General features: G+C 46.1%; 1 protein-coding gene across 1 annotated transcript in view; it reads left to right on the top strand.

Moving 5' to 3' along the window:
* dvl3b (dishevelled segment polarity protein 3b) overlaps window positions 1–16,535 on the top strand; it is a gene marked incomplete at its 5' end in the record, with an annotated part of 37,654 nt that overhangs the window by 18,327 nt on the left and 2,792 nt on the right. The window contains 8 exons of the mRNA XM_079271505.1: window positions 10,287–10,356; window positions 12,263–12,402; window positions 12,719–12,795; window positions 13,169–13,236; window positions 13,321–13,401; window positions 13,476–13,610; window positions 13,720–13,887; window positions 15,236–15,457. Of these exons, the coding sequence (XP_079127631.1) occupies window positions 10,287–10,356; window positions 12,263–12,402; window positions 12,719–12,795; window positions 13,169–13,236; window positions 13,321–13,401; window positions 13,476–13,610; window positions 13,720–13,887; window positions 15,236–15,457 (961 nt within the window). The remainder of the gene's footprint in view (window positions 1–10,286; window positions 10,357–12,262; window positions 12,403–12,718; window positions 12,796–13,168; window positions 13,237–13,320; window positions 13,402–13,475; window positions 13,611–13,719; window positions 13,888–15,235; window positions 15,458–16,535) is intronic.

Here is a 16,535-nt window from a genome sequence, read left to right as displayed (position 1 = left end):
ATTTGATGGAGTAGCCATTTTAGTCATATTTGTCATGCATGCGTATCCTGTTGGGTCAGATTCAGGATATAGTGGTGCTGGTTCGGTGAACCTAGCTGGTCTAGCTGCAGCACAAGCTATACAGCCACCCATTTTGTTTTTGTTTATAGCATTATCAACAATTCAATTTAACCAAACATTGTCGTTTCCATGTCCTGTAGCTAATTGGATCACCTGTTGGTGGTTGCTGAAAAGTCAAATTACAAATTACAAAACAAATTATGCATTTTGCGTCAGATCACCTCGGACCTCTGCTAAAGGTCTGGATGGCTCAGGTGCTGGGGCACAGTGTGTCAGGTGGTGCCAAGGGGCTCCTGCTTTACCTATGACTTGGACCGAGTGTGAAGTAACCTCCTTCACTTCGTACGGCCCTGTCCACCTGGGGTCAGCCCACTTTCTTTTATGAACTTTGACCCTGACCCAGTCACCCACTCGGATGAGATTTTTCACCTCCTCCTGGTCAGCCGCACTGGTCCGCTGGACCTGTTTGGAGAGAGCCTCCGTGAGAGTGATTAACGCAGTCATATATGCCTTCATTTCTACTTGCTGCACATCTAAGGCCGGTATATGACTACCGTCTCTTGGAGGACCAGGCATTTGCCTCCCTGTCATTAACTCATGTGGTGAAAGATGCGTCTCATTTCCTTGTGCGCTCCTCATTGCCATTAGAGCTAATGGTAAGGCTTCAACCCATGTCAGCTTTGATGCTGCACATGTTTTCGCTATTTTCGATTTCAGCGTCTGATTTGCCCTCTCTACCAGTCCTTGTGACTGTGGATGATACACTGATCCATAACTATGTCTGATTCCTAGTCCGGCTTCCACTTCCTGCAAATGCTTATTACTGAAATGTGAACCATTATCGGACCTTATGCATCTAGGAACCCCATAGCGAGGTATCAGTTCTGTTTGCAGCCACTTTATGACTGTCTGCGCGTCTTCTCTCTTGGTGGGAATTGCTTCCACCCATCTTGAAAATCTGTCTACCATTACCAAGATGTACCTCTTTCCCTGCACTCTGTTCTCTAGTCCCATGTCCGTGAAGTCTATGCTGATGTCCTGGAAGCAGGCTGATGGTACAGGATAAGAGCCCATAGGTGCTTTGTATGGCTTCTTCACATTGTGATCCCCACAGGTGGTGCATTCGTCGCAGAAGAGAGACACCATACTCTCCATGTGTGGATGCCACCACAATGCTTGCATTCTTTGCAGTGTTCTTTTCTTCCCCTCATGCGTTGGTCCATGTGCCTCTGATATCAGTGCGACACACAATTCTGCCGGTGCTACCACTCTGCCATCATGGGATCGCCAAAGTCCATTTTCTCCTCTTGTTGCTCCTCTTCTTTGCCACTCGGACCATTCGTATGGTCCAGCCTTCTTCTGTATGTCAATCAGTGTTTTCTCAGTGAGTGCTGGCTCTTGCACGGCTGCCTTCAAAACCATCTGTTTTGGTCTGTATCCTCCCACTTCCTTAGCAGCTTCATCTGCCATGTTATTTCCCACACTTATTCTGGTCTTTGTTTTACCATCATGTCCTTTGCACTTCATGATTGCCACCCTCTTTGGTAGGCTCATAGCTTCCACTAGTGCCATGATTTCCTTTTTGTGTTTGATGGGTGCGTCCATTGATGTCATGAATCCTCTTCTTCGCCACATGGGCCCATCAACGTGAGCTGCTCCATGTGCGTAAGCAGAATCTGTGAAGATGTTTACTGACTTTCCTTCTGCTATTTTCAGAGCTTGTATGAGCGCTTCGACTTCTGCCAGTTGCGCTGATGCTGGTTGAGGTAGGATCCCTGATGCTACCACCGAGTGCTTTAGCTCTTCGCATTGTCTCACCACAGCATAGGATGCTATGTTTCCTTCTTCTCCTTTGTAGCAACATCCGTCCGTGTATAACCACATTTCTGCTCCTAGGATCGGTGTGTTTCCTAGGTCTGGCCTCAGTTTGTTTTCAATGATTGCCCTTGCTTCGCAGCTGTGTGGTTGATCTCCCTGTTGTAGTGATGATGCCATATTGATTCCTCCTGTTTCATAGGCAATGTGTGATCTTGTGCATTCTTTTTGAATTTTCGATTTTCTTGCAGCTCCGAACGTGAATTCTTTGCTTAGGAGGAATGCAGCCACACCATGATGTGTGTGGATTTTCAGAGGGTGGCACATGACAATGTGGGATGTTTTCTCAATCGCCTTTGCAATTGCCGCCATGTGTCTTGTACATGTGGATTGGCCCACTTCCACGGGATCCAGCTTTGATGAGTGATACATGAGTACCTTCCTTTCTCCCCCTCTTTTCTGATACAACACTGCATTTACCATCCCTCCTTTTTGTTCAGAAACATCTAGGTGGAAAGGGAGTGAATAGTCTGGAGCTTGAAGTGCCGATGCATGTGATAGAGTCTGCTTGAGAGTGGTGAACGCTTCTTCTGCTTCCGCTGTCCATATTAATGGGGCTGAGGTGTTTCTAGTTCCTGGTTCCTTAAGCAGGCTTCTGAGGCAGGTGGTGAGGTCCGCGTAGTCAGGAATGTGACTGCGAGAGTAGCCTGTTAGACCCAGGAATGCCAGCATATGTCCCACGGTGCTAGGTCTGTCATGATGGAGAATGCTTTCTCTGTGGGCTGGGCTTACTGCTAGGCCGCTTGATGAGAGAGTGCGACCTAGGAAAGTGACTTGTCTTCTACATGTTTGGACCTTGGTTTTCTTGACTTTGTAGCCTTTTGAGGCTAATAGTTGCAGCAGAGTCTCAGTCGTCTCCAGGCACGTGGCTGCTGATGGGGCAGCAATCAGGAGGTCATCCACATATTGTATGAGGACGACACCTTCCGGCACATCTATGTCAGACAAGTGTAGTCTGAGATGATGGTTAAACAACCCTGGAGAACACCGATAGCCTTGTGGTAGGCGAGAATAGGTGTACTGCTGGTCTTTGAATGTGAATGCAAACAGTGACTGTGAGTCTTTGTCCAGTGGGATGCTGAAGAAGGCGTTAGCAAGGTCAATTACTGTGAAATACGAGTGCTGTGGGCTGAGGTTTGTCAAGGAAATGTGTGGGTCTGGTACCGGATATGCGGCAGGTATCGTGGCCGCATTGATTGGTCGAAAATCTTGTACCATCCGCCATCCTGCGTTGGTTCCGGCTTTCTGTACTGGCAATATTGCTGTGTTGTATGGTGACTGAGTTTTCACTAACACTCCAGCGCATAGCAGTCCGGCTATGGTCGGAGCGATGCCTGCGATTTGTTCTGGCTTTAGTTTGTACTGTGGGTGCCAGATAGGAGGTGCCAATGGATCCAGCAGCGCCACCTTCACAGGTTTGACTGTTGCCAATTTTCCTACATCATAAGGGCCTGTCGTCCATAGCTTCTTAGGTACGCCTTCTAGTAGAGCTTCAGTGGCTGGATGGTCAGTGCATGGTCTACCATGATGTCGTGGCAGTGGTACATGCTCAGGCAGTGTGTGTTCTTTGGTAGTGATGACCCATCGCCACATATCTTCTTCTGTTGCTTTCAGCAGTCCTGCTGTATCTGTGTGCACCCATGATAATGTTTGGGCTCTTTTTACCATAGGACCGAGTCCTCTGGCCTCTTGTCCAAATCCAACCGCTAGGGTGACATGTGGAGCCGATTCTTTGCCGAGACCATACCACTTGGTCTGAAAATCATCCAATATCACTGCCGCAGCCACTCCTTCTTTTCCACAATACACATCTTGACATATGATTGATGGAGTTAGGTGTGCCATATGGTTGTCCCAATCCTCAGCATATGGGCAGTCTGGATCTTCCGTGACATTCATAGTGCAGTGCACCTCGGGCAGAGGAGCTTTATATGGATGCAGTCTTTGAATTCGCTCTCTGTGTATGTTGAACCAGTACTGAATTGTAGGTGTGCTTGGTCCTGTAACTAGACATCTCAGCCAGTATACTTCTTCATCCAATGATTCCACATTAATGGATGCTCGTGGCATTGTTAGTATTCGCACCGGCATTGATAGTGTGCTTGTGGGGGGAGGGTCCAGTGAGACCTGGACTCCGTCGTTGTTTAACCATATTGTTAGGCCCAATTTTGACATCAGATCTCTGCCCAGAAGGTTTACTGGGCAGCTTGGAGCGGATAGGAAACTGTGTGTCCACTGTTGATTTCCTATCTGCACATTTAGAGGTTTAGTGCACCACTGGCGTTCTGGCGTGCCTGAGACCCCAACCACTGACACATATTCCGATGACAGGACTTGCGGAGACCTGAGGCTGGAATATGTTGCCCCTGTATCCACCAACAATGTGTGTTCCTGTCCATTTATTGTGCAAGTGAGAGTTGGTTCACTTGCTAGTTCAAATTCCATAGTGTTGGTGCCAGGTGGTTGTGGGGTGTCCTAGTAGGGGCCCTGATTGTAGTACCCCCACTGTGTTTGTGGTGCTTGGTTGACATGTTCTCCAGAGCGAGGGTCAGTTGGCGCCCATAGCTCAGTGCCTCCTAGTGGTGGCTGGTATGGCTGTCCAGCTTGATTTTGATTTCTCGGACCCTGATTGCCTCTCCCTCTCTGGCCACTTCCTCTTCCTCTGGGTCCTCCTCCTCTTCTTCCTCGTGGTGGGCCACGCGAGCGGCAGTCACGTGAGTAGTGACCTGGCTTTCCACAGTTGTAGCAGTAGAAAGCTCCTTGGCCCTCCCATTGGGCGCCCCCTCTTTGTTGGTTCTGCTCCAATGATGGTTGTTGCATCATCATCACCGGGAGCACTTGTTCTGCTTGTGCTTCCTGTTGGGTCATCTGTTTCTTTTTATTCTTCGCACTCTTTTGAGCCCCTTCAAGCTCTGCTAGCTGTCTCTTCATTAGTGCCACTTGCAGTGCTTTGAGCTCCACCTCCGTTCCTTCCACCGCGGCCCTGTGTTTATCATAGTGATGCAGTACATGTTCTCTCCATGCAGGTTGAGTGAAGGAGGCAATACCCACTGTGTTTCCAATTGCGTCTCTTACTTTTTCGGGCAAGCCTTTGGTCACCATGCTCCTCCAGAGTGCTAATGATGTTGGCGATGTATCTGGGGACTCTCTGAAGATTGTTCTCCACACTTGCTCCGCACGAGCTAGAAGATCGGCAGCAGCCTCCCCAGGCTTGGCCGTGAAGGTGGACATTTGGCTGTGGTCTGTTGGAGTAGGGTACTCTCTCCTTAGGGACCGATGTAGTTCCTCCCTGATACTGCCTATTGGTGTGGAGTCTGGCAGCTGGTCCGTTCCAGCTGCAATTTCAATTTTGTCCAGCGTGTGCTGGTCAGTAGCTCGGGCTAACAGGCCTCTGTAGTCACCCAGTGCTAGGCTGTGTGTTGACGTGAATGTTCCCAACTCACTGATCCATGGCTCTGCTCCTGAAGTTAGCGACGGCAGTGCGGCCAGCAGTGTCGTCATATCCATGAAGGAGAAGGGGGTGAATGCCATTCGACGAGGCGCGCCTGCTGTTGGAGCCGGCCTGAGGGGCATCATGTGGCTGCGGAATGGTTTCCCACTTCGTGTTTGTCCCGCCTCCTCGGCCGTGCCTGTGAAGTCTCCGTTGATTTTCAGTTTCTTTATTGTCTTCACTGGTGTCCGTAGCTGGTACGCTCCTTCCTCCTCCTCTTCTTCTCTCTTATCTCTTGCTTCATCTTCACTTGGGTCGTGAAAAACCGAGTCAACCCCGCCAGCTGCCTGCTCACCCTCCCCCTCTATGGTGAGATCTGCCATCTCTGCTGGGAGCGGCGCTGTTGGATGGATCAAGTCAATCAACAGACGTGACTCTCTTCTTTCTTGTATTACCTGCATGCGCTTGATGTCGTTGACGAGGCGCTCTATATCTGCTGATTCTGCTGGTGTCAGTTCCTCATCAGGAGCGTCATAACGTGCTCCGCTCTTTCGTCTAGGTGTGCTTGGTGTTTGAAGCTCACGGAGGCGTTCTTCCAGCACCTTCACTGTTCTTTCAACTTCCTTTGCTTTTCTTCTTCTATCCTTCTCTTGGGGGGAAGTCAGTATTTCCAGACTTCCTCCCTCCACTGTGAAGAATCCTTTCAGTTCTCCTTTTGTCACCTCCCTCTGTGGGGCCTGTATGAAGGGGTTGGAGGACACCCTCTCGGGAGGTGGAGGTGGCAGGTCAGGATACAGATTGCTTTGTTCATGCTCCTGCTTATTTTGGCTGTTAGGAGCATCGTTGTCGTGTGGGGGAGGGGCTGAGGGGTTTAAGGACGGAAATATGCCGCTGACATCTCTGGCGGCCCCTAGTGGTAAGCCTACTGCTCCAGCTGCCAGCTTCATCTCGTCCTTCTGTTCTCCCATGGGCATCGGCTTCCCGTCCATCCTCTTTGTGTCATAGTTAAAGCACCTCTTGATGTAGGGCCAAACTCCTCTCTCTTCATCTACTTGAGTCGACGCCCTCCTTTTCCCCATGTTAAAACTTTTAGGATTTCTGTTCTCCCATGCCTTCTTCTTCTCTTCGTAGTGTTTCAGTACTTCTTTGTTTATCTGTTGCAGCTCTTCTCCCGTTGGGGGACTCCCACGTTCTCCATCCCAAATGTCTTTATCTTTCCATCTCTTTATCATCCTCTTAAATGCCTCTTTCTCCACCGGCCAATGCGTCTTTCTTCCATTCATTCTGCTCTGATTCTGGACCTCATTCTCCAAACTCCACAGATAATTGCTCACTCTCCCTGCCATGTCAAACTTCTCTGCACTGTTCACTGTGCACTGTGATTTGAAATATAGAATTTTGGAAGTAGTATTCTCAAATGTCCACTAGATGGAGCCAAGCCTCCTGTCAAAATGTTCCTGTTGCCCCTAGCAACTCTCTGTGTCCAGCTGGTTGCTTATCTCCAACCTTGAGCCTCTTGTGGCCTTGTTCTGTTTTCGCTCCTAACTTTGTTTAGTCTCCCAGTAAACTAAAGTATTAACCCCCAGCTGTCCCTCACACATACCAAATTAAAACCATTAAAACCATTAAAACCAACCCCTCTGAAATATGCACAAATCACGTATCGATCTATTCTAATGTTTTATGTTTGTGTTTGATAGCAACGGGTGTGTCTCATATGCGTTTCCACTGTCCCTCAAACTTTGAAAGTCACACACACACATTTGCAGCAGGCAGTTGCAGCCCTCAGCTTTTTCTCTCATATGCTCCAAATAATCACACTCCTTTAAACCATTAAAACAAACAAAATAAACAAAATTGAAACCAAGCACACTGCCGCCTTTGGAATGAGCACAAATCACAAACACGGTAAAGGAATATCTTTACAAACACAGTCAAACAAATAAACAAAAGTTAAAACGCAAATAGTCACACACATTCATTCCAAATAATCAAAATCACACACTCCCGTCTCTGAACACTCGGATTAACTGAACAGTTAATCCACTTTCTCACCCTCAGCAAACCGACTGTGTATCGATGACCTCTTGATCACGATACAAATGACAAACTGCTTTTTCAGCAAACAAATACAGTCAAATCATAAAAATTCTTTCCCTAACCAACACACAAAACAAACAACGTTACTTTAATGCATCACAGCGGCCGCTGCGTATCATAAACACAAGTATAAACACAAGTATAATATCTGCTTTGGCTGGGGTTCGAACACGGCCCTACCGCGTGGAAGGCCGCAATGCTAACCCCTATGCTACTGGCCCTGTATATCCACAACACAATTTAGCACACTTAAATAGCGACAGCCTCTGCTCCGGCCTGTCTCCTGTCGACTTTTCTTTTACACTCCGACCGTTATCAACGATTCACCGGTTAACTCAAGATTTGCGCTCTCGCCCAGAAACTCCGTCGAGGATACTCTAAGCAGAGATATCATGTTTTTCCACTAAACGCTACGCACAATCCTGGTGTCCTGAGACTTGATGTCTTGATAAGGTAATTTTCTCTTCGTCCGCTATCAATCAGTTAATTTAAAACCTGTGCTCCCGTGCAGAAACTATCTGAAGGTTACTCTACGCAGAGTTAACTTGGTTTTACACCACACGTAACACACTTGATACGGTAATATTTCACGGTCCATTCACTGTCAGTTTACAGTTTATCAATGACCTTTAACACACATATATCCCCGTCATGTTATACAGTTTCTTCGTAGTCCAAAACGTCTTATAATTACGTTAAAGATTACGCTTTATTTGTGGCAGGAATTTGAGTACGAGGCGCGAGGCGCGTGACAGCGACAGAGAAGGCGCGTGGCACGGCTCACATTCCTTCACTCTACGCTGCCACAAAAAAACATCATTTTTCGCCTTTTATCTAACGTCTTCTGCTGGACTCATTCATTCCTGTGCACAGACCCCCCAAATGGCTGTATAACAACTCTGTTGCTGTGTGTTTATTCTTTACAATACTTTATAACTATTCCTTACCCACAGTTCGGTCAGTCTGATATCAAATTTAGAATTCAAGCTATGAATACAATATGCAGGATTCAGTTAAATAGGACCTGCTCACCTGTTTGTTATGCCGGCAATATCAGACCTCCCGAAACTGCTGGCACGGACCCAGTAGCAGATACTGGGGCTCCCAGCCTCGGGGAGGATTCGCCAATTATTTCTGAAATCACAGATAGAGAGGTGCGTCAGTATTCCAATCCTATAAGCCCTGCGAGAGGATCCCGGGTTTCGGCACCAACTTTGTTGTGAAAAATAAAGCTATCTTCCACACCCAGGGCAGATTTAAGAATACGACGAAAGCTCTCAGAGACGTTTAGTTATATCAATATCCAGATTTATTATATCAAAGCAATAGATTCGTTATCAACAAAGTTATTCAGCCAACACAATTAAACATGCATGGGCTCTAATGATTTTCCTCGCAGAGGTCCACCATAAGACACGCTTGAACACATCAGCGTGAAACTTAATATAGGGGGTCCACCCCTTGATACACATTGGTCAAATTCAAAGATGCAGGCGTGGCACGTTTGTACGTTATGGCGCCTGGATGGAGGCCGTGAATGTCCATTCACCTTGGCCCCTCCCAATAGGCGTTGGTTTCCATCAGTGTGAGTGAGGTTTTGAGGCGAGAGGTTGTGTGAAGAGGGGAGTCTGCTGGGGCGATGTCCCTGTATCTCACTATCTATTGTTCCTCCCTTATCTATTTAAAGATGGCGGCCTATTCCTTGTGACGCAGTTAAATAAGTAACCTTTCACCTGCTTCTCTCTGGCCTTGCTGTATGCTGTGAGCACTGTATAAGTGGTTAATAGAGCTGCATAAGCTAATGGTTATTTAAAACTACAAATATGCTAGTGATTAATTAAACTGTATATAAGTCAATTGCTACTTAAAGCTGCATATAAACTAGCTGCTGATTAAGCTGTATATAAGCTAATTTTCTCAACAAGACACACACACACACAGAGACACACACACGCACACACACAGACGCACACACACAGAGAGAGACACACACACACACACACACACACAGAGAGAGACACACGTTTGTGTCACATTCAGGTTTTAAAGTTTCATTTTAATATTTAAATATATAGAAAAAGAAATATTGATCCTGTGTGTATTTGTATATTTGTGTATATTTAATGAATATACACAGTACTACACAGTGTGCAGTAGACCTGAGGTAGTGCTCTTATTCTGACAGTCTCAGACAGGAAGCAGCGGACATGATGTCATGTGATCAGCTTTGTTCTGTTGTTTTATTTATATATTATATTTATGTCCTTTCTTATCTTTTAACTCTCTTGTCTCTGTCCTCCTGTCTGTCCTCTGTTATCTGTCCTCCTGTCTGTCCTCCTGTCTGTCCTCCTTTGTCTGTCCTCTGTTATCTGTCCTCCTGTCTGTCCTCCTGTCTGTCCTCTGTTCCCTGTCCTCCTGTCTGTCCTCCTGTCTGTCCTCTGTTGTCTGTCCTCCTGTCTGTCCTCCTGTCTGTCCTCCGTTATCTGTCCTCCTGTCTGTCCTCCGTTATCTGTCCTCCTGTCTGTCCTCTGTTATCTGTCCTCCTGTCTGTCCTCTGTTATCTGTCCTCCTGTCTGTCCTCCTGTCTGTCCTCCGCTATCTGTCCTTCTGTCTGTCCTCCTTTGTCTGTTATCTGTCCTCCTCTCTGTCCTCCTCTCTGTCCTCTGTTATCTGTCCTCCTCTCTGTCCTCCTGTCTGTCCTCCTGTCTGTCCTCCTGTCTGTCCTCCTGTCTGTCCTCCTTTGTCTGTCCTCTGTTATCTGTCCTCCTGTCTGTCCTCCTTTGTCTGTCCTCCTGCCTGTCCTCCTGTCTGTCTGTCTCAGTCTGTGTCTTTCAGTAGTGTCACTGACTCCACCATGTCGCTCAACGTCATCACTGTAACTCTGAACATGGGTAAGTATCAGAAGTAGTACTAGAAGAAGTAGAATAAGAAGAAGTAGTACCAGAACACGTACAATCAGAAGTAGAACCAGAAGAAGTAGAACCAGAAGAAGTAGAACCAGAAGAAGTAGTACCGGAAGAACTAGTACCGGAAGAACTAGTACCGGAAGAACTAGTACCGGAAGAAGTAGTACCGGGAGAAGTAGTACCAGAAGAAGTAGTACCAGAAGAAGTAGTACCGGAAGAACTAATACCGGAAGAACTAGTACCGGGAGAAGTAGTACCGGAAGAAGTAGTACCGGAAGAAGTAGTACCGGAAGAAGTAGTACCGGGAGAAGTAGTACCGGGAGAAGTAGTACCGGGAGAAGTAGTACCGGGAGAAGTAGTACCGGGAGAAGTAGTACCGGAAGAACTAGTACCGGAAGAAGTAGTACCGGGAGAAGTAGTACCGGGAGAAGTAGTACCGGGAGAAGTAGTACCAGAAGAAGTAGTACCAGAAGAAGTAGTACCAGAAAAAGTATAACCAGAAGAAATCGTACCAGAAGAAATAGTACCAGAAGAAGTAGAACCAGAAGAAATCGTACCAGAAGAAGTAGTACCGGAAGAAGTAGTACCGGAAGAAGTAGTACCAGAATAAGTAGTACCAGAAGAAGTAGTACCGGGAGAAGTAGTACCAGAAGAAGTAGTACCAGAAGAAGTAGAACCAGAAGAAGTAGAATCAGAAGAAGTAGAACCAGAAGAAGTAGATTAGATTAGATTAGAAAACTTTATTAATCCCCAGTGGGGAAAGTCTTTTGCCACCCAAAGACTCATACAGACAACACAGTCCAGAGTACACAACAACACAGTACACAGCAGACAAAAACACATTACAAAGGATCAATAACACCAGACAATGCCATATAAAACATGATCGACATCAGAAAGATAAAAACCTCTAAAGGTGTGCATTAAAGAATCTGACTGCTGCTGGAACGGAAGAGCTTCTTAGTGGTTCAGTAGAACTCTGAGGCGTCCTGAGTCTCTCTAAATGAGCTTCTTAGTGGTTCAGTAGAACTCTGAGGCGTCCTGAGTCTCTCTAAATGAGCTTCTTAGTGGTTCAGTAGAACTCTGAGGCGTCCTGAGTCTCTCTAAATGAGGTTCTTAGTGGTTCAGTAGAACTCTGAGGCGTCCTGAGTCTCTCTAAATGAGCTTCTTAGTGGTTCAGTAGAACTCTGAGGCGTCCTGAGTCTCTCTCAATGAGCTTCTTAGTGGTTCAGTAGAACTCTGAGGCGTCCTGAGTCTCTCTAAATGAGCTTCGGAGTCCATTGAAGACGTGTAGTGGACGGCCTTCAAACAAGACAATTGTTTTTAACTTGGCCCTTGTTCTCTTTTCTACAGTGATTTCTAGTGAGTCTGGGGTTAGACCAATCACTGAGCCAGCCTTTCTGATCATCTTATTGATCCTGTTTTTATCATCCACAGTGATGCCCCCCCCCCCAGCAGAGCACAGCATCAAAAAGAACACGAGCCAAGATCCCCTGATAGAAAACATGTCGAAGCTTCCTGCTGATGTCAAAGGATCTAAGCTTCTCAGGAAGAAGAGTCTTGACTGAGCCTTTTTTAAAACAGCATCAGTGTTCTTCTTCCACTTTAATTTACTGTCCAGATAGACCCCGAGATATTCATACAACTGGACTATCTCTATCTGCTGACCTGCAATACTCTCTGGGGAGACCTCCTCCTCCTTCCTTCTAAAATCAATGACCAGCTCTTTGGTCTTTCCAAAATTTAGTTTTAAAAAGTTTTCACCACACCAGCTGACAAATGATTCAACCTCCCGTTTGTAGGCCAGGTCGTTGCCTCGGGTAAGTAGACATCAATAAACCTGTTGAACTAACTGTCTCTCTGTCCCCCTGTCCTCCTGTCTGTCTGACAGAGAGGTATAACTTCCTGGGTATCAGTATCGTAGGTCAGAGTAACGAGCGAGGAGACGGAGGTATTTATATCGGCTCCATCATGAAGGGAGGAGCTGTGGCAGCAGACGGACGCATCGAGCCTGGAGACATGTTACTGCAGGTACTACTAGTACTACTGATACTACGGTTCGTCGTACTACTAGTACTACTGATACTACGGTTCGTCGTACTACTAGTACTACTGATACTACGGTTAGCGGTACTGGACAAGGGGGATGGACAGGGGGAAATCACTACTGGTACTACTAATACTACCGTTCATGGTAATAGTACTACCCTTAGTGGTACTACTAATACTGCTGTTAGAAGTACTAATACTACTATTAAAGGTACTAATGCTACTGTTAGATGTACTTATAGTACTCTTAGAAGTACTACTTGTATTAAGTGAGTAGATAAACATGTCTGTCTCTCAGGTGAACAACATGAACTTTGAGAACATGAGTAACGACGACGCTGTTCGAGTCCTCAGAGAGATCGTCCACAAACCAGGGTGAGACGTCTAATACGACTAATCATAGTACTACTGCTAATACTACTATTATTACTGCTTCTACTAATAGTACATAATGTAACATATATGTCGGCGACAGTGGCTAAGTGGAGAGCAGGGCCGTCCTTCAATCAGAGGGTCGGCGGTTCGATCCCCGGCTCCGAGTCTGCCAGTCGCATGTCGATGTGTCCTTGAGCGAGACACTTAACCCCAAAGTGCTCCTGGAGCTGAGCCGACGGTGTGATAGGATCTGAATTGTAATTTGCTTTGGATAAAAGTGTCTGCTAAATGACTGTAATGTATTCACATCAATATGTACCTGTCTCTCTACATGTCTCTGTCCCTCTCTCTCTACATGTCTGTCTCTCTGTAGTCCGGTGACGTTGACGGTGGCTAAGTGTTGGGATCCGAGTCCTCGCGGTTGCTTCAGTCTTCCGAGGAGTGAGTTTTCATCGTGTTGACAGAAGGTTTCCTCTCTCACATTAAAATGAAACAAACTAATCTGTCCTCCGTCTGTCCTCGTAGGTGAGCCGGTCCGTCCGATTGACCCGGCTGCCTGGGTGTCGCACACGGCCGCCATGACGGGGAAGCTCCCACCCCACTACGGTGAGACTCCCATCAACCACTGCAGCATCGTCCATCACCACCTATGCTTCCAATAACCTGCCGCTGTTTTTCAGGCGTGCACGAAGAAAACCTTCTCACCATCCACAGCGACATGACGGCGGTCGTCACTGCGATGGCCAATCCTGAGTCAGGTCTGGAGGTTCGGGACCGGATGTGGCTGAAGATCACCATCCCCAATGCCTTCATTGGTAAGAAGAACCCTAACATCTGAGTGGTTGCATTTTTGCTGCTGGGTTCACCATGACATGAATTCAAATACAAAGATCCGTGTCTCACGTCAGTTTGTCCTCCGTCCAGGTTCCGATGTGGTGGACTGGCTCCACCGGAGCGTTGACGGGTTCACTGACCGCCGAGAAGCTCGCAAGTACGCCGGAAACCTGCTGAAGGCCGGATTCATCCGGCACACCGTCAACAAGGTGACCTTCTCTGAGCAGTGCTACTACGTGTTCGGAGACCTCTGTGGAGGTAAGACCAGCGCCCATCACTGGGAGTACTGGGAGCACTGGTGATTATTAGTGATCACCAGTGAAAGCTGTGTGTTCACGTACGGACATCTGAAAAGTTGTTCTTCACTACACAAACAGTTCTTTAGGAAACTGGAGCAGACTTGTTGAGAAATACCATGATCTACATTCAGGGTACATTCACTAGAACTAGTACCAGTTGTTGGAATAGTACCAGTTCTATGACTAGTACCAGTTCTATGACTAGTACCAGTTCTATGACTAGTACCAGTTATATGACTAGTACCAGTTCTATGACTAGTACCAGTTCTATGACTAGTACCAGTTATATGACTGGTACCAGTCCTATGGCTAGTACCAGTTCTATGACTAGTACCAGTTATATGACTAGTACCAGTTCTATGACTAGTACCAGTTATATGACTGGTACCAGTCCTATGGCTAGTACCAGTTCTATGACTAGTACCAGTTCTATGACTAGTACCAGTTCTATGACTAGTACCAGTCCTATGACTAGTACCAGTCCTATGACTAGTACCAGTTATATGACTGGTACCAGTCCTATGGCTAGTACCAGTTCTATGACTAGTACCAGTTCTATGACTAGTACCAGTTATATGACTAGTACCAGTCCTATGACTAGTACCAGTCCTATGACTAGTACCAGTTCTATGACTAGTACCAGTTATATGACTAGTACCAGACAGTTCTATGACTAGTACCAGTCCTATGACTAGTACCAGTCCTATGACTAGTACCAGTCAGTTCTATGACTAGTACCAGTTCTGTGACTAGTACCAGACAGTTATATGACTAGTACCAGTCCTATGACTAGTACTGTATTTTATTTCTTACACTGTTCTTAATTGCTTTTAAATCTCCTTTTCTTTTGCCTTATGTTTTGATGCTTTTAATGGTTTTATGTTTTAAATGTCCTTTACTTTTGCCTTTATGCTTTTAATGGTTTCATGTGAAGCACTTTGAATTACCTTGTTGTTGAAATGTGCTGTACAAATAAACTTGCCTTGCCTAGTACCAGTTCTATGACTAGTACCAGTTCTATGACTAGTACCAGTTCTGTGACTAGTACCAGTTCTATGACTAGTACCAGTTCTGTCACTAGTACCAGTTCTATGACTAGTACCAGTTCTGTGACTAGTACCAGTTATGTGACTAGTACCAGTTATATGACTAGTACTAGTGCTATGACTAGTACCAGTCCTATGACTAGTACCAGACAGTTATATGACTAGTACCAGAGAGTTCTATTACTAGTGCTATGACTAGTACCAGTTCTAGGACTCGTACCTCATACGGATCAATACTACTGATTCCTCCTGTCTTGTCAGATCTGGGTGTGATGACTCTGCTGGATCCCGAAGAAGACTCCAGTCGAGGAGGAAGATCAGATTGCGACCCTCTGGCTCCGGCAGCGGGCCCCCAGAGGCCCCCGGCCTTCCCCTACCAGTACCCCGTCCCTCACCCCTACAGCTCGCCTCCCCCCCTCCACCAGCTGCCGGCCTGGGGAGGAGGAGGAGGAGGAGGAGGAGGAGGAAGTCAGCACAGTGAAGGTGACGTGTTTTCTATCCTGCCTGTAAACCATCATCTTATTCTATTCAATAACTCATGAGCGTTGTTTTTGATCTGACATATTTACACTATAACAACATCACCACGACACTATAACAACATCACCACTACACTATAACAACATCGACACTCACTATAACAACATCGACACTACACTATAACAACATCGACACTACACTATAACAACATCACCACTACACTATAACAACATCGACACTACACTATAACAACATCGACACTACACTATAACAACATCGACACTACACTATAACAACATCGACACTACACTATAACAACATCGACACTACACTATAACAACATCACCACTACACTATAACAACATCGACACTACACTATAACAACATCGACACTACACTATAACAACATCACCACTACACTATAACAACATCGACACTACACTATAACAACATCGACACGACACTATAACAACATCGACACTACACTATAACAACATCACCACGACACTATAACAACATCGACACTACACTATAACAACATCGACACTACACTATAACAACATCACCACTACACTATAACAACATCACCACGACACTATAACAACATCACCACTACACTATAACAACATCGACACTACACTATAACAACATCACCACTACACTATAACAACATCGACACTACACTATAACAACATCGACACGACACTATAACAACATCGACACTACACTATAACAACATCACCACGACACTATAACAACATCGACACTACACTATAACAACATCGACACGACACTATAACAACATCGACACTACACTATAACAACATCACCACGACACTATAACAACATCGACACGACACTATAACAACATCGACACTACACTATAACAACATCACCACGACACTATAACAACATCGACACGACACTATAACAACATCGACACGACACTATAACAACATCACCACGACACTATAACAACATCACCACGACACTATAACAACATCACCACTACACTATAACAACATCGACACTACACTATAACAACATCACCACTACACTATAACAACATCACCACGACACT

The sequence above is a fragment of the Melanostigma gelatinosum genome (assembly GCF_949748355.1).
Source record: "Melanostigma gelatinosum genome assembly, chromosome: 7".
NCBI classification, from domain to species: Eukaryota; Metazoa; Chordata; class Actinopteri; order Perciformes; family Zoarcidae; genus Melanostigma; species Melanostigma gelatinosum.
The sequence above is the reverse complement of the archived record's forward strand: the minus strand, read 5'-3'. Positions and strand labels throughout refer to the sequence as shown.